Source organism: Lathamus discolor, chromosome 3, assembly GCF_037157495.1.
Source record: "Lathamus discolor isolate bLatDis1 chromosome 3, bLatDis1.hap1, whole genome shotgun sequence".
Lineage (NCBI taxonomy): Eukaryota > Metazoa > Chordata > Aves > Psittaciformes > Psittacidae > Lathamus > Lathamus discolor.
Window position 1 is genome coordinate 32,034,546 of NC_088886.1, and position 23,256 is coordinate 32,057,801.

At 42.1% G+C, this 23,256-nt stretch overlaps 1 protein-coding gene across 3 annotated transcripts in view; it reads right to left on the reverse strand.

The window, feature by feature from the left end:
* The window catches only part of LOC136011940 (calcium-activated potassium channel subunit beta-2), a 149,614-nt gene extending 126,625 nt beyond the window's left edge, over window positions 1-22,989 (reverse strand). For all 3 annotated transcript variants that reach the window (XM_065674534.1, XM_065674532.1, XM_065674531.1), the window contains exon 1: window positions 22,898-22,989. In XM_065674534.1, the coding sequence (XP_065530606.1) occupies window positions 22,898-22,935 (38 nt within the window). In that variant the 5' untranslated portion in view covers window positions 22,936-22,989. The remainder of the gene's footprint in view (window positions 1-22,897) is intronic.
* Window positions 22,990-23,256: the final 267 nt, after the last annotated feature.

Below are 23,256 nucleotides of genomic sequence, written 5' to 3' on the forward strand. Positions count from 1 at the left end.
GGGGGAAAGGAACAGTGGGAAAGGATGCTTTATCACAAATGTTGCTGTCCTGCTGGCAGGTTGATGTGTCGGCCACTTGTTTTCATTCCCAATAAAGCAGATTTTTGTCTGAGAAATTAATTTCAATACATGATGGGAATGGCTATCACTTGCAAACATACCACATCTGCTGCACAGCTAAGCTCTGTGTGACAGCAGAGTATATTTTGACTGCTCTTTGAGGTGGAGAAGGGCTCATGAAATATCTTTGTGTCTGGGTCTTGTTTCATGGCATTAAGCTGGGCTGCATTACAAGTGCCTCTTACAGGGGCAGCTGTTACTGGAGCATGATCTTAGGGTTAACGGAATCTCTTTTACAAACACTATTACTGTGCCCCTGTTCCCTTGCTGGAAAATGATGAGGAAACTCTGAAGGATGAGTCACAGCCTTACCTTCTGTGAGACATTGTTATTAGCCTGCTAATGCCGACAGATACCTGGTTTCACTCCTTTGCTCTTTATCTGCAGAGGGACTCTGCAGAGCTGCTATGACTTATTACAATATATTGCTAAATTTGGGGTTGTTGGACCTCTGCAGATTTGTTGGTTTTAATTTTGGCCTAATAGTGAATTCTGAAGTGAGGGCTGACTGGTTAAGAATGATATATCTATCCCTTTGTCTTTGAAACCAGTGGACTTGAAGGTATGATCTGAGCAGCACAGAACTAGAGGTAGATACAGCTATCAGAGTCCTGCCCTGCAAGGCTGCCACCCTCAAGATCCCACGCGGCAGTTTTCTGCCCTATCACCAGGGTCATGTCTAACACACTGCCCACTCTCAGCAGGACACATGTTGGGCAAGAGAGGGCAAAGTGACCCTGGGCAAACCAGCAACAATGCTGTCCTCATAGACAGTGCTTCAGATAGTTTCCTGTGACTCTGTCACAGAGTATCTTTTTCCTTTCCCTGTCTTGTTATAAACATGGTCACTTTTAAGCAGCACAAATGTTTTTCTATAACAAAGTTTCCTGCCTGTCAGGCAGAGGAGTCTGCACAGAATTTGGTAATGCTAAAGCCATACAAATTAAAATCACTATCATCAGCAGAAGTCACCCCCACTGCACATGTAAGGATGAAGCCAACAGAGTAGAAGGTGTTCTGTGAGATGCAGTGTAAGTCAAGAAGCTGAAGACAAACAGGAGAACTGCTCTGATTATTTTGCATATTGGATGTATCCATTTTATATGATCCTGTGGTGGTTTCTGTATTTTGGGACAGTTTTTTCCAATTACTCTAAATATATTTTTTTTTCTATGAGACTGTGGTCATTAGTATTATGAACTGTTATTTGCTGATTTTGTGCAGCCTTTTCAATGTCCTAGAATTTATTATGGGTATTAGACTTGCCAATGTTTATCCATTTTATACTTTCATTACTCCAGATGCATATAATGGTATCATCACTGTTGTCTTGTTTCATTAAAATTTCCATTTGTTTAGTTTTATTGCTAAGAAATAATTTATTAGAAAACATGCTGAAGCATACTCAGCGTCTACATTACATACATTTGAGTCTTGGGCGTTTGACAGAAAATCTCTGCCTCAGAAGTGGCAGTCTTTAGGCAAGTGTTGGTATACTTGGCCAACAAGCACACCTAATGCTAGATTGTGAACAGCTTCTGGGAGCCTGAGATGTCTGTAGTGGATACTTCTGTCTCCTGCATGTCCACAATGAAGGTTCCTCCCTGTGTGAAATACAGTCTTTCTCCTCAGAAAATTAGGAGTTTGTCTTGTTAATATATGTCCCACCTACAGTAATAATGACTGATGTGTATTTGAGGTTTTCCTCTTAGTTCTCCTGAACTGAACCTGCGTGTTGAATGAGGCTACATAGTCCATTATAGAGACAGGAAAGGAGGAGAGAGAGGAGAGGGGCGGAAAAAAAAAAAAAAGCAGGATACATCTGCCTCTGACTGAGGTGGACAAAGACATCACCCTGTCATGGTGGCAAATGTTAGATTTTTATGTTGAAAAGGGTTTTAAGGGTCAGCTAACTAGAAAGTAAAGCTGAGATGAGAATGCAGCAAGGAGCCAGAAAGACAGATGTGACATGTCTGACATAAGGGGACTTTTGATTAAGGAAACAGCTTGTCCACACTAGGCAGAGAAAGGGCACTCAGAGCCTAGGACAACTTGCTGAATAACCTGCCTGAGAGAAAGCATTGAAAAAGCTGTCCTAAATCCACTTTTAGCAGTAACACTTCTTCTAACAGAAAGTGTTTTCTGGCTTCAGTGAGCCCGTGCTCAGTTATGAGCAGGTTCTGCCTTGCTGGACTCTTGCAATGTCAGTTCTCAGCCATGAGTGTAAGGCAGTGGGATGCCACCGACACTTGGAGGAAGGCAGCCTTGGCTTCCTCAACAGCCCTTAGCTCTGATAACACGATGCAGATCATGGCAACCTTTGGCCACAAGCAACACAGAGTTATAGGAGGTCTTTCAAGATCATCTGCTGCAATCAGAACAGAGAATTAGCTCTGTATTTCAGGGAAGTTTACCGTGAGGCTGAATTAGTAATCCCAAACATAGCACCTCATCTGGGTTAAAGGCTGGAAGGGGAAAGCCCTAGTTTTTCAGTTTGCAAGGTGTCATTAATGAATCAGAAACTGTACTTCAGAACAAATGATATGATTAAAAAAGTATATTTCATCCAGCAAGTAGTTATCACACCAGCTGATATTTGTTAGGATAGAATTCAGCGAAAAATTAAATCTGTTTCTACTATAAATTTTGGTTCAATTCCCACAGATTCCAATCCTCAATCTTTAGCCAAATTTGCTGAGGTGCTGTCTGACACAGAAAATGGACTCTGATATTTAATATAAAACTTAATTGCAATAGGTACTGCAAGACAGGGCAAGAGATGATACCTGTAGTGCTGAAGAAGACAGGGTTTGGTACCCATTCTTTTCCAGCAAAAAAGGATTACTGAGTATTAGTAAAAGTGCCTTAGATGCAGAACATGCATGCAAACACATGCAGTATTGAAAAGCACAAGCTGCCTTCCCTCCACTCAAAAAACCATATAACATAAAAATTAGGAATAGAGTTCCAATTCCCAATGAAAATAATCTGTGGTGTGTGCATGGGCACACAGGAGGAAGTATAGTGTGAGGATTTGGCTAGCAGCTAAGAAGTCAAAACTGATTCTACATGAAATCATCTTTTGGAAGCCTGTCCATCTGTTCAGCAGGACTTGTCTTATGCCTGAGTAGCGATGGCAGCAGGGTCAGTTACTGCACCAATGCCCATCTAGGAACAGCAGGATACTGCGGGGGGCTTATGCCTCTGTAGGAACGAAGACCTCTGGCATCAGATCTGTATTCTCCAGATGCCTTTCCCTGCTTAGCAACCAGGAAGCTGCACTTTGCTGAAAGTTTTGCCTGGAGGCTCTGTATTCACACAAATGGGAAGTTTGCCATAGGCTGTATGAAACAGCATAGGAATGAAGGGAGCTGGCAAAGGCAGGTTAACAGCATGGCTCTGAAACAGGCTGGAGGGAAAGTGATGTAAACTCACTTTCGTGTGGGAACTGCTCAAAATTGAAGGCTCATTCTGCTGTGGCAGTAAAGTGCAGGCAGTGAAAACAGTCAGTGGATGTATTAAGCAAAGTACCGGCTCCCAGCCAGTGTCCAAGCATGGACCACAGCCTCCATCCTGGTTGAACACAGGTACCTGCTCTCAGTTTTCAATTCTTGTCACAACTGCGTAAGTGACATGGAGCAAACGTTAACATACTTGTTAGAGAGAAAGGAGAAAAAAAGAAATCTAAGTTTTCCAGCAGGTGCAGGGAATCTGTCACAGCTCTGCCAGGTAGGTGGTATAGATTGTAAAGGACCTTTGCTCCCTGCTGTGCAGAGGGTGGGCAGGACCCGTACGAATGTAGGTTTGTCTCCCTTTGGTGACGTTGTCTGTATCTGCCCACGACCTCCTATCCACAGTTTGATATTCTTGCTGGATTGCCTGGATGATGCTGCAACTGAGAAGTGCCTGTGTGGTTCCTGTCCGGTAACAACTAAATGTACCAAATGTACTAACTGTACAAGGCATTTCCCTCCTTGAGGTAGATGCCTCCTATATCTGTTAGGATCACCTTGTCAGACTATGCTGCAGAAGAGCACCTTCTAATTGCTACCATCTCTGCACAATACAACAGCTCTTTGCCACTGCACATTTGAGTCCTTCTCATTCCATGAGCAGCATCACGTAATTCTGACGTATTGGCATACAAACAGCCACCAGAGATCACGCATAGGCATTAAGCACATTTGTTGAGAGGAGGGTTCCCAGGTGGAAAAATTAAAAAGCCATTCTCCAAGGCTTGTGCCTGATCATGTACCATCCCTTCACTAAGCTGGGATTAATATTTCAAAGAAATACATCCTCCTTTGAGCACTTTCAGAGAGGTCTCATGAACCAGCTGAACCAGAGTAAACTTACAAGACATTACCTTCTTCTTGTTTCTTCCTCTCTGCAGTATGTACAGTATTAAACTGCTTATATATGTATATGTGTACTCTGAGAGATGTAACATGAACTTTGTTAGTTCTCATTACTCAAGGATTGGCTGCTTACTGTTTCAGTGATCACAGCATATTTGTGGGATGGTGTTAAAGGTTCATCTGGCCACAAAGAATTCATGCTATACCTTGCACATCGCGGGATACATACAAAAAGATACTACTAATACAGCATTTCTCTACTGATGGCAAGCCAAAACTACCTTCCTTGGTTGTCCCAGCTGGCATGGGATCAGCTGGGTAACAAACACCTAAAATTTACATTCATTTAGGGCATCAGGATAGGAGGAACAACACTTTATCTTAACGTAAGGTGAAAATCACAGTATGTCTGTGAAGAGGAAAATTGTGAGGTAGCCCCTGGGAAACAAGGCAGTATTTGTCATTCATTTAGGAAACAGCAGGATGAGACTCAGATTCGTTAAATGTCTGAGTAAACCTCCTAGAGTAGAAGCAACTAATATGCTTTCTGGTACATGTTCTAATTTTCCATCACTGGTTAGCGCATTGTGGTAAGCTTATGGTGGTCATGACGTGCTTTGTGATAGTGATCAATATCTAATTAGGCAAATGTTAATTTGTTAATGCCTGAAGCTTTAAGACTTTCCTTCTAGCATCAGCTCCATATGCATTACTGTTCTCTGTGACAAATCACTTGTGTTCTTGTTCTTGACCTAACAGAGTTAACTCCTATCATGACAATGCTATCGGATCAGTTTAACCTCTTCTTTTTCTCTTTGTGTGAAAAGCTAACCTATAGCTGTCATGTAGTCAAAATGTAATGCAGAACATGCTGCCTAGGCTTATTCCCTCTGCTGCAGTCCCGTCAGGAAATATGGATGGATAGCCTTGCCTGAGTGCTGGTTTACACAAGAATGAATAAGACGCTTTTTAAAAAATGCACTTTCTGGTGATCCAGAACTGCTGCAGTTTCCTCCTGCAACATAAGGAAGCAGTTGCCATCCCCTTCCCTCTCCTCCTGCAGGGAAATCCATTGCTGGTGGTATAGCAGCACCTAGAGGCCCTGGGCCGGAGGTGGCAGAATGGCGGCAAACTGTCGGGGGCATCCTCTGTCCCGAAAAGCCTGAAGTCGGGAGCACAGGGGGCTAAAAGAAAGTGCTGTTGCGGTCCCACAAAACTCTGGGGTTCAGGGACAGGGTGCCATTTTCCTAGTGTCAGAGGATTGGGGGATGAAACCAGAATGGACCCAACCTTCCTGCATCTCAGGACCGTTCTTCCCTTCTGTGTTCAGACACACCATCTGTGTCAGAGCTAACAGACTTACCAGAGCCAATTTCTTGGAGGAATCCTCATCACTCACCATCCCAGCAGGCAGGGAAGGGGAAAGGTCAGCCAGTTTGTACTTCAGATATGACTCCTTATCTTATTAAACCAGAGGCTGCCTTGTGGCCACACCTGCATCCCCAGCCTGCCCGTACCCCTCTCCCTACCTGCTTCCCCCAGAGCCTCTGCTGCATCCCCAGCTCCTTTCTGCTCTGTTCTCCTGTATACCTCTGCCACTGCTCCAGGGCAGCCCCAGGCTCTTGAGGAGCAAGTTACCCTAGAGAAAAACTAAATAGCTCTGCTCCATGGAGGGGATCTATGCGTGGTAGTGATCAGCCTTATCACTGAACAGTCCCTCTCACTATAGGGCAAGTTTTTCCCAAATAACACTTTTTTTGTATGTGTGTCTGTAGATCTTGATATAATACGATTAAAACTTCTGTGGGGGATTGGTTGTGTCCTGATCTTATCCTGACTTGGTTAAAGAAGGGAGAATCTGCCATCTGTGCTGACATGATTAGTCATTAGAAGCTCCCCCTCGCTGCTCACTGGAGCTCAGCTGGCTGCTTCTTCCAGCTGCTTTTCCAGACACCTTTTTCTGAAATATTCAACAGTTCTTTATGCCTGATATTTTCCGTCCATGAAACTAATTTTGTGTTTAAATTAAATCACTTCTCTGTCTGACTTTAGCAGTTATATAAGCTAAGAAATAAATTTGTCCTCTACAGACTTTTGCCATTGCTGTGGACCTGAACTGGTGCTGCTTTTTAAGCATTCGTGACAAAATATGCATGCTAGAAATAGTGCAGCAACTTAGTATAATGCTATATATGGAGGTAACAACACTTCCTCCAATTAGTCTTAATTTCCTTATTAAGATAGTCATGAAGCTCAGCCTGCCTTCAGTGTCTGTCTTGGAGAGAAATTTGTGTTCTCTCTGTGTTTAGGAGGGGAAGCTCTGAGCAAAGAAGTGGAATTAAGAGAGGATAAGGAGCTCTGAGGAGAGTCAGGTCAGTCCAACCCTTCACAAGGGGCTGGGGCACATGCCTGAGGTTTACAACTGTAGTTAGTTTCTGGCCAAGGGAACAGGTCTCAAACATTTGAACACAGTGATGAGATGGCCGTATGTTACCTGCTCTCCAAATAGAGCTCTGCTGCTTCTCTTTGGGGAGAAATGAGATAGGGAAATGAGAATCTCTGTCCATTTACTGGGAAAGCTGATGAATACAGTAAGACCTTGCCTGGCTTCTGCATGTCACTGCTTAGGCCAATGGTGAATTCATCTAATTCTGTGGGTTGAGGCATTCCTGAATTGCATGGCTCCTGCAGTAAGGGATATGGCAAAAGCTGAGCTCGTGAAGGACTCTGCATAGGACAGATGGGAAATATAGCTGTAAACTGATACAAGTTAGGCCTGACCAGCTTTTTGTGTGAAGACATGCTTTCCCAACCCTTTCTATTGATCCTAGCATAAATAGAACAACAGAAGGACAGAAACATCCCTTGACATGGTACCTCAGTTCTATGCCACATCCTACTGGCTTTCCTTTTCATGCAAGACCTTCCCCCCTGCAGCTTGGGGCAATGATGTTACACTGGCGTCTAGGAGGTGCAGCTGATTTTCGTATTCCATTTCCACAGGACCTTTTGCAAATGTATCTGTTAGAAGACAGTCCTGGAATAAAACAGGCAAACAGGCAATAGTGCCATAACCAGAGAGAAAAGAGAATGGAAATAATTTTCACAAGCGAGACAAGTCTCTCACTGCTGCCCCACCAGAGACACTTGCTTTTTATGCTTTCCTCCTAACCAGTTGCTTTCTTTTACTGTGTTTTTCTTTCCTTCATCTCCCATTATCTTCAAGTTACACAACCTGCGGTTATGCTTTGTACAAAAGCTTTCATGCAACACAGGTATTATGGAAACTTAGTATTTTCACCATGCCCTGCCACTATTGAGCTAGCAAGCTAATTCATCACAGCTCTCCCTGGGCCTTGCAAGCTGAAAGGTAGTGCCTTTAGATGTCAGTGCTTATAATGGTGATTGTATTTTCACTTGCTGGTTCATAATGCTGGTCATGAATTCCAAACAAGCAGAGACCATTTCTCGCTCCTGCAGCCGTTTCTGAATCATTTGCCAGTCTCACTGGGTACTTTTGGCAGCTTCTCGACACTTCCACAAAAGGTTTTTGGCTGCAGAGGGCGCTAGGGCAGGCTGATGGTGGTGGGTCAGGGCACTGAAGTATAATTATTGAAGAAGGTGCCATTCGCCTTGCTCTCATGTGATAAGCAGTGACATCATGCAGGTCTACAAACTCCTTCTTCTTTAATCAAAACTGAATGTCCCAGCAGGAAGTTGTATGTGGAACCAAGCAGGATAGCAGGACTAGCATAGTAACTAAAGCAAGACAGCAACAAATATATGTATAATGTACATGAATAATGAATAAGAATGTGCAGGTGGAATGCTATGAAAAGAATAGGAATGTACATGTAGGCTTCAGACTGTTGCTCTCTTACTTGAGCAGCACCACTGGGAGCTCTCTTTCTTGCTCTTGAGAGCAGCATAATGCAGGGAAGGATGTATCATTGCTACCAGCTTTCAAAAGGATACAAATGGTAGAATGAGGCTTTGATTCCCACTCCCTGATTAGTTCCATTGCCTCAAAACCCTGAGCTCTGTGACTGGGTGTCTTTTTCTAGGAGAAGAGAGATGGCTCAATCCCATCTTCTTGTCCAGCCACCTCCACCAAGGCACATTCTGCATTAACCAAGGACTTCCTTATCACTGAACCTACAATGCCAGCACCTAGATGATATCATCAGGCAGGCATCTTTGCTACTGCAGCTGTTCTTGACCTATTGGGTAAAAAGAAATGTCTCCTGTGATCTAAGTCTAAACTATGGTCTAGAGGAAGGATGAAGAGCCTCTTTACTTCTGAACAAATAAAGTTTCATTATTGAAAAAAAAAAAACCCAAAAACAAAAACATGTTTTGTGCAGGCCTAGGCATTGATCTACAGAGAGGCCACATTACTGATGTTGTAAATCAATATATGTGCCTATGAGATCAAGGCCTATGAAAACTGACAAGAGCACTAGCCAGCTGCTGTGTGTCAGTGTAACTCCACAGAATGTGATTTGCACCCGCTGGTCACCTACTGGCCATAGGCCAGAAGTGTACGTGTGCCGCAGGGTGTGAGCTGCTGCAAAGGAGGGGGCCTATAGAGCTCTACTCACCAGATGCTTCATGGAGTCCATTAATCGCTCAAAGAGCAGATGAGCTGTTCAAATGTTTCCACAGCAAACACCAAAAGAAGCAAAGCATTTGGAGTGGAGTTTCACAGACACATCTGGGCAGCTGTGGAGCAGGGCAGTGAAAGGCAGTGGAACAGACTCTTCCTGCACACACCAGTTGACATCAATTATATCTGTTGGACTTCTGCAGGCTCCTTTAAAACTTCTGTAGGAGATCAGGCATGGTGCTCCTTTAACTCTTTGAAATGTGGTAGAAATACATGTTTGGAAAACAAGCCAAAAAATCCACAAAGCACGTCAGCTTGTTTTCCAGACTGTAGGCAAACTGACTTAATTTTTTTTTTAGCAGGTATTAGGTCTGACAGTGCTCTATTTTCAGTGAAAGGGGCACAAGTAATACCTGTCTTGCTCAGTGTCATGAACGACTATTGAAGTCAGTGCAGTCAGCATTGGCTGTGACAGCCATTTCCCTCATTGCATTAATTCTGGCATGCAAGATTTCATTAAATACAAGAAAACAGACATTGAGTGAGTGTTGCAAAGCCTCTCCTAACTGCAGTAATTCCTTCTTGTCCTTTATTTATAAACTGAATCCATACTAGAACTGTATGTGTAGCAGTAATCAGTATCTTTGCAAACTCACAAATAAGAATGATGTAGCCTCCATAGACTGAAAAGTTGTATTTCCTATTCTAAAGGTGGAGGTTTGAAGCCAAAACCTTGTCTATGGTCTCCCCTGTTACCTGTGTAAGAGCCAGGAATAGAAGTCATTTGTCCTGTACTCCAACCCAACCCTGTAACTCCAGGGCTATTCTCAAGTCTCTTACTCCTGCAAGCCATTATTCTATTAACATGATAAATGAACTGTTAGAAGTGTTTAGCATTGAATATTTCTAGAACATAATCATTCCAGGCTCCCTTGGCAGCAGAAACATTACTCTTATGTCAAAGATGGGGAAACTGGGACATAGTGTTTTGTCCGAGCTTGTGGGACTGTTAGGATCAGAGTCCTACAGCTCTGAACTGGCCCCAGGTCAGTCTTACAAACTATGTTGCCTGTCAGTGCTAGCTACAGCCAGTGAATTAAATACCAGCTTAGCAGAAGAGGAAAGTTAAGCAGTACTGACAAGGGAGACAAGATATGCTTTTCAATGAGATTTGAAAATTGAGACACAGAGTTGATTAGGTTCATGTTGCTGTGTGATCTACAGATGCTAAACAAACAGCTCTCTGCAGCCACACTGGTGGGAATACTGACCAGATGGAATTACTCCTCCTGAAATGCAGTAACACATTACTGCTGCAGCGCTGCTTGGAGGGGGTTATTTTGTCATGGGAGGAAAGAAACAAACCTTTCTCTGACTCTCAAAGTCTTAGGGAAACTTGTGAGCAGCAACTTAGTATTAAATTTTCCTTGACTATTTTGCAAAGAAGAGAAGCATGGGGAGACACAGTGGAAACAGAAAGTTTATAAACCAACCCTACTACTACCACTACAATGAACACATCTATACTGTGAGAACGTATCTATGTTGTGATGAGACAACTTACAGGAAATAAAACATTTGAATGTGCCAAGCCTCAAAGTATGACCACTCCTGTCCCTGGCACATGCAATACCTTGGCTGTGGTTCATATGTGCAAAGCAAGTGGCTGTGCTGACTCTTCAGGACCTGTGGCTGAATGCTGCTGGAGCAGATCAACTGCACTCAAGACATCCTCTTCCAGACAGCTCTAGGGAATGTCAGATGACAGCAGGGGGGAGTGATCTCAGTCACAGGCTGAGAACCAAATGTGCTGACAAGTGGTAGAAGCACTGTGAAAGAGAGATGAGGGTGTGCAAACACCATACACCAAACTTGCAAGATACAAGCGAAGAGGGAGAATTACGGATGCTGAAACTTTTGAATACTAGTTTTCCAAGAATGTCTATCTTTGCTATGATGCTCCCTCTACAATTGCATTATTAATGCTTTGTTATGTGGAATCTAGTTCCAGCTGACTGACATACTGTATCAAACAGGAGACATCACAAATTGGTGTGTCAACCTGCTGAACTGAAGAGAAAAAAAATAAAATCCCCATTTCTGAGAACTGTCTTAAAAAAAAAATTAAACCTACACGAACAAAAATATCAAGTCATTGCTTACAACTGTATTACCGAAAAACAAGGGTAGGCTGTTGAGACAAGGTGGTAAGGGTCTGGATGAGGTGGAGAGGCTGATTTTATTCCCTGTCCTACTGAAGTCCTGAGGACATAGAAAGGCAGCAGTGGCAGCTGCTGCTCTGTACTCTGTACTCGCATATGCCTGCCAGTTCTGCCTGACTTAATGGGGCACCTGGAGTCCAGGAGGATCACCTCATGGTGAATCCTCGGCAGTTTGTATTAGAAAGTATTGTCTGCAGCTCCATTCACCTCTACAGACTGCATTGTCACTCAGTAATGGCTTAGGTGGCAATAAGCAGCATTGCTTGTGGAGATTTGCCTGCTCCTTCCAAACTGAAAAAGCATGTTTTGTTGAAATGGAAGATATTAGAGGCTATTTGCAAACATCCCAGCTTCCTAGCTTTTGGAAAATCAACAGTTCCTTTGGTTGTGGAAAGGTTTCTCAAAGCACCTGGCCTTTCAGGTGATCTGCTCTGCCTTTAGTATTGTTGTAATCTTGTTTACCCCATAAGTAATCTGCAGAGAGCAGAAGAACTCCTTGGTTTGTCAGCTTGCTGCCAGAGAAGTTCCTGCTGACCGGGGAAGAAGCATGGGCTCCAGGATCCCTGGCAATGGCTCTGCTGGGGGGACATTGGGTGGCTGAGGGGGACTTGAATGCAGTCAGGTTACCAAGGCTTACTGGAAAATGAGCAGTATTTCTGGAGGATTCAGAGCAGTGGTGAATTTATAGGGATCTTCTGCTGCCTCTAAAAGGAGCAGCAGAGAAGAAGGGCTGAGGGGGGAAGGATCAGCATTGATTAAGCTGACAATTCTGCTAATGTCACTATGGACACAGCCACTTTCCTTTTCTTTGCCAGCAGCAACTTAAATAATAAGATGCAGAGGGAGAGGGAGTGTCAACGCTCGGCCACTCACAGTGCTGTTGGCAGTATTTAGATGAGAAACTGGTGGTGTGATGGATGGCCATGATGCAAAGATACATAGTGATCAGTGCTCTGGAAATGCAGGCAGATTAAGTAGGCTTGTGCCTGACTAGTCTGAAGGTGACTCTACCAAGAGCCAGTTGTCAGATGCTAATTGCTTTTTTGCGTCTCTCCCTCACCCCCCCGCACCCCCCCACCCCCACTATTTGTACTGAACTCAGCTGTTGGTACAACAGTTTTTGCAAATATGTTGGCAGATGCTGCTTTCTCACTTTGGCCTAGATCTGCACGCTGTCTGCTCACTGGGCACTGGGGTTCACAGGCTGAGAAGAGCTTTTTTGGTCTGATCAGAGTGTGACAAGGAAAGTTGCACTTCAAGCCTTGGGAGAGCTGCATGTTCCAGTTGTCCTGTCTCCATGTCCCTGGTCCTGCACCCCGTGCCCCACTGATTAGCCATTGTACAGGCTGGCTGAATGGCAATCTTGTGACACCATTCTTTGAAGATAAACTAAATTCTCAAATTCTATGGGAGTCTTTTTCCAAATTTTACTTTCCTTTTGGCAGTCAAGGATGATCTGTATAGCTCTGGCTGAGCACCTTCAGCTGCATAACCTAGTGTGAGGCAGTGTGTGACTGGTTGGTCTAGCATGTGCATACAAGCTGTTGCGAGATGGAATAGATGCCAGTGAGGGCTGTAATGAATAGGAATAATCTCCAGGTAAGGGATGTGATCCATGGTGACTGTGCTCTGTACCTGTATCAGGCCTGATGATTGAAACTAAATCCTTTAAATCCACTGTTTTAACCCTAACTCCCTCCTTTAGTGGAAGAGGAGGTGAATGCAGAAATAGTGTCTAGACTGGCTGCTGCATTGTGTGCAGTATCCTCAGCACATGGGTCTGTACACTAAGAGTTCATTAGTAGTTTTAACTGTAGTTAAGGGCAGTGTCAACCAAAGGCTGTATTTCACACAGTGGCTCTTAAATTTCACATTAGACTGCTGGACTTGGACTTCGGTATCCTTGCACCCATTTTCATGGACAGATGCAGAGTAAGTGATGTGTGTTTCTGGTTTTATAAGCTTGTTGTGTATTGTATATAGTTAGCTGTGACAGGCAGCTCTGAGAAGAGTCATTCATATAAATATCCAGATATCATCATTTAGATCCATATCTCCCTGGTCATTATGAAGAGGTGATCTCTTGACATCTTTCAAAATACCATGTCAAGCTATTTCCAAGAAGGTTTCTGCTTGAAAATGAGTATGAAAGTTTAATTTTGCAGGAGTTAAACTGAATGTTAATAACATCTCCAACACTAGACTTCACATATAGAACATTATGGATATCTGTCTAGTGTTTCCAATTAGCCAGGGGCACTCTCTTTTCTGTCTTGTTTCATCCAAGGACAAAAGTAATTTGTTAGGATAGCCAATTGCCTTCCACTCTTGCAGGTTAGCATTAGAGCATCACTACAGGAAAAAAAATCTATGCTACCTGGATTATGGCAATGAAATTGCTCTAGTTCAGAAAACGGAAAGCTGTTTTATGAACTAATATTTAGAGAAGAACAGAGGTATACATGAGGGGCATTGCTAAATAGATTTCAGTATTTATTTTTCTGAAAGAGATTGTTTTCCTGTGAAAGGGTAATATACATCTATGTTACAAGGAGTTTCCTTAGAAGGTTTAAAAGAAGAGTGAAGCCCTAAGAACAAAGTGAAAATGGAAGAATTATGTTGTCATCGGAAGCTCAAAAATGAGACACTTGGGGGTTCAGAGAGCCATCATTAATGTTCTCCTGCCCCAAGGGCATTCCTGTACGACCATCAAAATGACACACATGCAGCTGTCTGGCAGTTTGCCACATCTGTAGGTCTGACAGATTCTACTCTGGGGATGGCTAAACCTCCAGCTGTTCAGAATGACAGTTTGCTTCAACAAATGTGCTCAGATGTTTATCTGACCTATCTGAATCCACAAAAGTAGATTATAAATTGTTGCAAATGCTTTTTCAATACCTTTTTCTTACCAGAACCTGGAAACACAGATGGCCATCAAAACCTGAAAGCCTGTCCTGCCTGAGCACTGCTTTAGCATTACATTAGGATCAATCCTAATCTAATGTACCGAGACCTGCTAAAACTGCTGTTGTATTTGTGGCTTAACAAAAACATGTAATAAGGCACACCTTATTAATAATGGGGGGTGGGGTGGCACACAGCGGGGCAGAAACCTGGGCATGTGTCTCTCTGGCTTGGTGACAAGGCTGCAAAGCTCACATATGCCCCCAGCACAGCACAAAGCAGTCACTAGCTGGCTCCCGGGGGCAGTACAGCTAATGCAGTTAACACAGCACAAGCATGTATTTTGAATGAGTAAAGAGAGGCAAAGGGTGAGTCAGAAATATACTGCAGGAGGCAAAGTGAACTCATCAAAGTGAGCAGGAGCTCAGGGACAGAGCTGTGGGAGTGGTGGAAGAGTACCAGCCACAGGCTGGGGCTGGTGGCAAGGGCTTACAGGAAGGTAATTTTTGTGTGTTTCTGTGCACACAGCTGAGCCATCAGTACCTGAAGCGGTTTGGTTCTTGATTACCTCATCAGCTTGGGCAATCTCTAAATCGAGAGATTTTTTAAACTGAAAAGCAGTTTAATGATGACTGACAAAATGTAAACATTGATTTTGAAAATGCTGCACAGTCATGAGAAGAGAGCAGGATAACAGAGAACTGTAACTACCACTTGTTTGGCTTTGTTCGGTGTTGAGTAAAAGATGAGAGAGTGAGAAGAAGGATCTTCTAATAGTACCATGAATCTTAACAGTGTAAGACACTCAAACCACAAAACATATTTCAGAGCCTCACTTCCCATCCTGTGCAGCAGCACACTGATATAGGGATGGTTATTGAGACAATATCTGATGCCTGCAGACAAAATGTTTATTTGATTTTATAAAAGAAGTGAGCTGTAAGTATGGCTCATGAGTACAAACTGGGAAAGAGGACAGATATTTCCAAAGCTACTGCCAATCCCCTTACATGGACATGATTTGACTCCTGCACATACTCGAGAGGGACCCATGTCTCAACACGTGAATCTGAACTGAACTGTATTCACAGGTTTTGATTTATTATGAACCTAAGCTCCAAAAAAGAAAAAACAAAAACCCTAAAATGAGACCAGGGGATGATTTAAAAAGCAACAACAACAAACCAACCCCTCTGGAATAATGGGAGCAGCTGTACATATTTCTCAGCAGTGAAAGAACTAAAATGCAGGTATTTTCTGACTCAGATAAATTTTAGGTTTCTTGTGTGTATAATTGAGACTGTAAGTTTGGAGAAAGACTGCTGTAGGAAGATGAAAGTTCCCTTGCCAGGGACTTGGCTCTTCTTGTTCAAATACACACGTTTTCAAGATTATTTGCTTTGTGATAGACAGCTCTAAATCCAGGACTTTCAGTCTGTTAACAGAACTCCTGAACTTATCAAATGCATGTGCAACATGCAGAATTCAGGGAAACTGAAACCTGTTGTATGTCTGCCAAAAAGAATAATACATCTGCAAGAAGGAATACCAAATTGTGATACCAAGTGCACTAAGGGCAAGAGCACAGGAATTTCAGAGTACCTGGAGTAGATGTAGCATGACCTGCACTTGCAAAACTAGGCTTGAAGCCATGGCAAATCTGTCTCCAAAATGTCTGGCTATCCGGTTGGCACACAGGAAAATATTAGACATTTTGGATCTTCAGATATTTAGCTGACCAACATATGTCACCAGGCTGGTTTTGCAACATGTAATTTACTCAGAGGTTCAAATTTTTAAATCAAATATCTAAAATGCAAAACCTTTTGGATTTCAGGAGGAACAAAATTTAGACACAGAAGAATATACTAAAAAAAACCCCAGCAACCAAACCATCACAAACCAAACAATTTCATCTGAAAGTGTGTCTCCTGAATCTGCAGAGCTGGTAGCCAAGCTGAAATCAATGTGTAGCAGTGCTCAAACTTGAAGCAAAGCTTTGAGGAGGAGAAGGTGCACAGGCTGCTGAGCACGTCCCTGGAACAGAGCCGGAAGTAGGGCTCTAAGTGTGTGTCAGGGTACAAGGAAAGCAACCAGGCTGGGATAAGCTAAATCGCTGCTTTTATGGCTTGGTCTTTCTGCTAAGGAACAGCTTTTGAAAGGACCTATTTCCCTCCCACTGGGCAACTGACTTCACCCAGAGCAGGATGGGAGCAGAATGGCAAAGCCGTTGCTCCTTTTCCCGGTGCTGACAGTACACTGACACGGACAAGTGCTGCATCATTTCCAGACAGCCTCCATACCTGAAACTGGTGAGCTCAGTAAGCTACAAACAGACAGGGACACGATATACTCAAAAACTGAGGGTTAACTGCGTTAGCCTGGGTCATGCTTGAACATGCTGACACCAGCCTTTCATAAGAGACTGAAGTTCTCAGGACTCAGCTGGAGGGTCAGGTCAGAAACTGACATTTTTTTATTCTAGTTTTTATAATTTCTGCCTCCAAACATACAGAAGTCCATTTCCTCACTTAAAAGTTAGTATTGTGATAGCAATACCAGTACAATGGAGGAATACATGTCATTCAAATGGTATCACAGACTAATGTAGGCAACCGTGTAAAAAGCTAAAAAATGGTTAGTGTTTGCATGCGCAGCCTTTGTTTTGCTGGGACAGATTTCAGCTTTTTCAGCTGTCTGAAAACACAGACAAAGACCGGCTGTCCATGTAGCCTGTTAGCTCTCCTCCAGAGCTGGATGACTGCTCATAAAATGAAAGCAAACACTCCAAACTGGCCTCAGCTAAGCCATCCTGCACACTTCTGTTATCTGTTGACTAATACAGGACCAGCTGTCTAGTCAGTGAAACAGAAGCATTAAGTTAGAGAAATTGTAGAAAATGGAGACTGGGAGGCCCCTTAAAGGTCACCTGGTCCATCTGCTGCCCCATGGCAGGTTCATCTTGCACTACTTCTCTCTGGTTTGTCTAACCTGTTTTTCAACGTTATCAGTGATGGATATTCCAGAATTAACTATCATTAGGTAAAAAGTAAAATATGTGCTTCACAAAAAATACAACTGTTTGGCTAGTAGCCTCTTTCTATGTGGTTAATCTGATGTCCAACACATCCACTGTGTGGTTTACTGATGCTTCAAGGAAACATGACGATCCTTTGGTGACATGCAAATCTCAGCACTGGAAAATGAGAGTTATATGCTGAGTTTTGCCTGTAAGGTTGTTATTGGTAATGTGCACAGATGAATTTTGGCTAGATGGGATTTTTGGTCTGATGTACTTACGCAGTTGCCTTTAAACCTGAACTGTAACAAATGGGATCAGTCTACAGTTCTCCAAGAGAGACTGTACTGTGACAGGGATGGGAGTGTTTGCTTCCAACCTATGCAGGCCAGACAGCACACATCCTAGCAGAGGATGTTGCTCACCCACTGGCACTTGCTTTAGTTAACATACCAGGGCTTTTTAATCTGTACAATGATTAAGCATGGCCATAACCCTTTATACATCCCATCTGCACTCCTTTTAACTGTCCTCAGCTTCTCCCAGCATACATAATTTCAGAGTTTACAGTAAAGTTACTCTACTGCCTTCATGTTTCATTGTTTTGCCATTTCCCAGGCACATACTGAGAAGTTCTTGCGCAGTGGCCTATTACTGATTTCACTGAGACTACTCAGCTCCTTCTTTGCCTACCCAAGGCATAAGGTAAAATGGACTGAACTCTGCGTTTGGTGCGTCCTCTTCTTCTTTTCCTTCTATTTTTCATCTTTGAGCATGGTTTTTATGGAGGGGGTTAAAGTGCCTCCCCAAAGCCCCACAGCTCAGTGCCACAGCCATTACTAATGACTGTAGTCATTCTCCTAGAAGGTTGCCATATGTTCCGCAGCAAGTCTCTTCCGCACTTCAGGTCCAGTTACTTCTTCCCAGTAGCTCTTGGGAATGGCACCAAATTGCTTCCTGCAACCTAGCATCCTACCAGTGCTACCAAGCTGGCACCCTCATTGGGTTCAACCAGTCAGTGCTAGAGTAACAGAAACACATAAGCATACCATTATCACATTATAGACTTTTTTTTTTTTTTTTAATCTCAAATGTCCACATCTTAATCCCAGTCAAATTAACACAACTCCTAAACACTCTTGTAGGGACTGCAAGTGGGTGGAAAGGAAAAATGTTTGTAAATGGATGAGATAAAACAACAGGAAAAGTTTTTCACAGAAAAAGCAATTTCAGAGATCATCCCAGGCTCTGCTGCATGGCAGTGTCTCTGAATGCCCTCATATTTACTGATGAAGAGTAATGGACTCTTGGGTGTTACCATTTATTCAGTTTCTGAATTGTACTACTTATAGTATGCTTTAAACATTTTTCCAAAATTCTTTACTTCACAGGAAGATGAAGGAAAAGCCAGCAATGGAACTAGTTAATAGGACTGACTGTCATTCTTATTCAGCGTGTACGTGTAAAGTTGTATTAAAGTAGCTCTAAGGAAACCGAGAATCTACCCTCTTTAACTTGTGCTCTTATACAGTTTGAGGAGCTAGCACAAAGCTTGTATCCCCTTCTTAAGTTCATGGAATATAAGTCAGAGAATATTAATTCTTTTTCCTATTTATTTATTTATTTATTTTAATTTCTGAATCTGCTCCATTTAATCCTGGGAAATTCCAGTGATAGTATAAAAGTTGTTTATCTATATCAGGTACTACAGGTTTACCATCAATTCCTGACTTAGCAGCAGCTCTCTACATCAGTTTGACTTTCTTCACAACCTTATATTCCCGTATTTTTCTAATCTGAAGTTTCCTAATTTGTAAGACATAGCCTGACAGATATTGACTATACTGAAGGACCTCATCTCTGGCAGATCAAAATTCCCTGTGCCCAGCAGAACAGACACATATATACTATTTGCTTCCTAACCGAGGACTCCTAGAGTTTCACTTTTTGACATCACTTAAGAAGCACACAAGCCAAAAGATGTGAGGCTCTTAGGGGCTGCACTGCAGTCTGGGTGTTTGTTGTCTGTTGGCTTTGTTTTGTTTTGGTTGTTTTTTCTGTTTTCTTTGAACCTTATCCAAAGTACTCGAATGTGATGGAATTAGAGTCAGCGCTAAACTGCTGGCCTGCCACTTATTATCTTTTTCTCCCTATGACATATTCTCCTGATTGGTAACTGCTCTTGTCTGAGTAGATTTGGTTGAGTGCAGCTTTTGTCTGGATATTTTAAATCTCTCTCAGCATGAAGCCCCAAAGAGAGAGTTAAGGAAGAAGAAATAAAGAGAAGAAATTCCTGGGGGCAAAGAAATTGAACTAAAATCCTACTCTCGCACTCAGAACTTTCACATATGCTTTTTAATGTCTGCACATGTATCCAAAAGAACAAAATATCTGTGAGTTACCCTTGCCAGTATTTCTCAACAAATCACCAGAAGCTTTCAATATGCAAGAAACATTGTATATTTTCCCCACTTTTTAAACATCACAGTATAATCAGATATAAATAGATAACTCTTGGTTTCAACACAGCTTCATACCATCCAGGAATAAGGTAGCAGAAAAGCCTTTCAGGTAAAAGCACAGATTCCATTAAGAAATAACTACTGAAACACTTTCTTTGTTAAGAAAAATTAGCAGTTCAAAGACACTTGCCTTTCAAAATCTCTGTTTTGATTCCTGTCAGGTGCGGAAGCAGCGATATATGACATGACATTCATCAGCTAATTTTCAACATAAAATTGTGCGATGATTTGTCTCTAATTGAGGGGATGGGAAAGCAAACTTTTTTTTTTTTTTTAATGAGCTTGAAAAATAATTTACATTCCTGTCAAATATCAAGCTGTGGTTAGAAGAAACTGGACAAATCATTTTAATATTTAGTTTTTGCCTGCTCCCAGGGTTTTGTTTTTTTTTTTTTTAAAGCATTTTACTTTCCACCATTTCAGATGTTACTTACAGGAATATTTTCCCCCTGTTTTTAAGATACCTCCTGTTCACATTTGTCTGCAGATCTCATTATGCCTTCTTAAAGCTTTCTTTGGGACCAGTTGGCTCTTCTGCAGTGCCTTCCAATTGAGAGGTTTTCAAAGTGGTTTGATTTTATTTTTTATCTTCCTGTGACTGTTTAGTATTATGCTGGCTTTTTTATTTATTTAATAGTTGGCTGCTCTAATGTTTCCTTCTCGTGGTTCTCCACTGATTCCCAGCACATGTTTATTTTACAGGTGCATATTGTTTTGTGCATTCTTCTTTGTGTATGATTTTTCTTATTCTCTGGATTCTACAGTTAGCATGAGTCTGTCTTTTTAGTTTAGAAATCCAGCTAGAATAATCAAGCAGAGGGACTTGGAAGTAGTAACTGCTAACAGCTGAATTCCAAGGTCTGTGCTCCAGCTGAGAGATCAGGACAGAAGGGGTGACTGGTCCTATTTCACCTTGAGTACCTCGATGTAGCTTTGATGACTGCAACAGGTTATTACCATGCGTCCAAAACCTGCCCCTTTGGATTTTTACACAGGCTGTGGGCAGTATTTCAAGCTGTGCAAAAAGAGAAACTGAAAAGCCAGTAAAAATACTCACTGGTATAAGTGAGTTTAAAATCAGGCAATGAAAGTAATTATATAGGTTTATAATGATCCTACATCCCTGTTTTTTTGTCTCTATCAATGGTTTGGGGTTACAAACATAACCCAGGCCTATCTTTTGGGTTTGTTCCTGACACAGGACTTTTGCTCTCTTCCCTTGTCACTGGTCTGATAGCTTGGAAGTGTGACTGCCTGTTTTCATCTCAGTGCAGTGTAGGAAAAGCAAACATCTGCAGCAAGAATCATAGCGGAGCCTTTGGTGGAAGAGGAAGAATGTACTTTGGAAAAGCAAATGCTCAAAAGCAGTCATAGCTGCTGCTCTGCAGAGAGTGACTCAGCTCTCTGAGCATGGATTTGCCAACATAAATGCAGTTTAACTCAGTATTTCCATGAAACCAATGAACTGACAGTTGTATGTCGAAATCTGGTACTACTGTGTAATAGCTTCCATCAGCTTTAGTGAACTTTTTGCTGTGGGAAGGGATGAATAAATCCAGTGCATCTGATTTATTATCTTTGCTGTGCTGCCATGTAAGAGCAAGACACTTGCAAGCAGTATATGAACACTGAGTCAGGGAAGGTCTCTGCCCCAGGGAGCTTGGGTTCTACATGGGACAGGAGGTCAGACAGGAGGAGAACAGAAGTCAGAGGTAATGTGACCAACAGAAAGCTAACTCATATATCCCCAGTTTAAGGATGTCTTTCTCTAACACTCTCACAGAGCTAGCATCCTGTGATATGTTACATATCCTTCATGAACCAAAATGCAACTCTGCTTTCTGGTACTTCACAACAGGAGGGAGCATAGTGTCTGGTCTATGTGAACAGAAGAGACTAAACTAAAAAGTTTGTCAATTCTAAAAACCCGTTCATCCTATTTCTCATATGAACCAGCTTTGTGTTATCTAACCTGCAATTGTTTGCTGTCAATATTTTCCTCGAAAACTTTTAAATAGACATAGGATTGAATGATCACAAAACAGTAAACAACAATGTTTTCTTTTTTGGCAATTGAGTCTGAAAACCTAGCTCTAAAACCCATAACAGCACAGTTGAAGACCAAAACCACACCATAGGTGTGCATGCAAAGCTAATGTAACTTGAGGTTTGATAATAGAAGTATTTATTGAACAGTATGGAAAAAAAAAAAAAGCCAAACAATTCCATCTCAGTAAATTTCAGGATTATTATAGGATAATTTAGAAAACAGACAGAAGGGGTGTCAAAAATATTTAATCTTTTATTGCCTGCTCTTGATGCACATATGGAGTCTTGTTTGGACATGCACCCCTTGCTTCTCTAAACTATTCACCACCTTTGTACAACACAATAAACAAGAGTTTTCATCCACCTAACTGCCAGATATGACAACCTATGAGTAAAAGATCTGCATGTCATCAAACCCTGTACTGAGTAATTTTCCTTTAAATACACCATTTTCAATTTATCTCAAAGTCCAGTTTACCTCTGAGTGTCTTTTTTTTTAGGCGATACCACCAAACTGTGTCAATATTATAGGATTATGAAGTGGGATCACTTACCCTATCAACTCTGGCTTCACATTGATACTTGCAGCAGAGCAGGTGCTGTATTTTATTAGTTACAGAGATTCATTGTGCACCTAGAAACTGCCCTCTGCACCCTGCTTTTATAATAGGATCCAATACAGCTGAGCAAATACAACCTCTATAATATATATGAAATACAGGAAGGTAATAGGAGCAGGCTATCTCTCCTATTAGATACAGTGTGAACACTGAATCAGAAAAACAGAGACACTTTGCAAGATGAGGAAAAAGGAGAAGGGAAAATGTGTTTAAGGTCTGCCATGAAGGCCTAGGAAACCCTGCTTAAAGGATTTCTGTTCTAACCAACTCTGTAATCCCTACCAAAGGCCGAACGCAATTACAACTTCAGTGTATTTCCATACCAGACTTTAGTTAACTTTTTAACATTACAGTCAAATAGGGGAAAAAAACCCCACAAAACAAATCCAATGTACTAATCATTAGTAACTGCTGAATAATGAACTGACAGTAATTCCCGAGCCCAAACAGCTTAATCCGTTTGTTTCTACTTACCTCCATTTGTCTCTTGGATATTTAAAGCAAAGGCTCATTTTGTCCTGCAGATTCGGTGCTGCTGCTCAGTATTATCTTGCTTGATCATAAAAAGGCTTCTGACCAAAAGGAAGAGGAAAGCAATACGTAAAACAAACACAGAAGCCCAAGAGGAAAGCTACACCCTAAAGACCAGCACTAATAGCAACTTCGAGACAGGGAAAGAGAGAACACTCCCAGTTACTAACTTTTTCCATTGATACATCTGTTACAAAACAATTTTACTGCAAACTTCTCTTCCTTCTTTGCTTTACTTTATGTGTAGATCTCAGATAAACTACATGATGAGAGTGTGTGTGTGTGGTGGAGGGGAGTCGCTT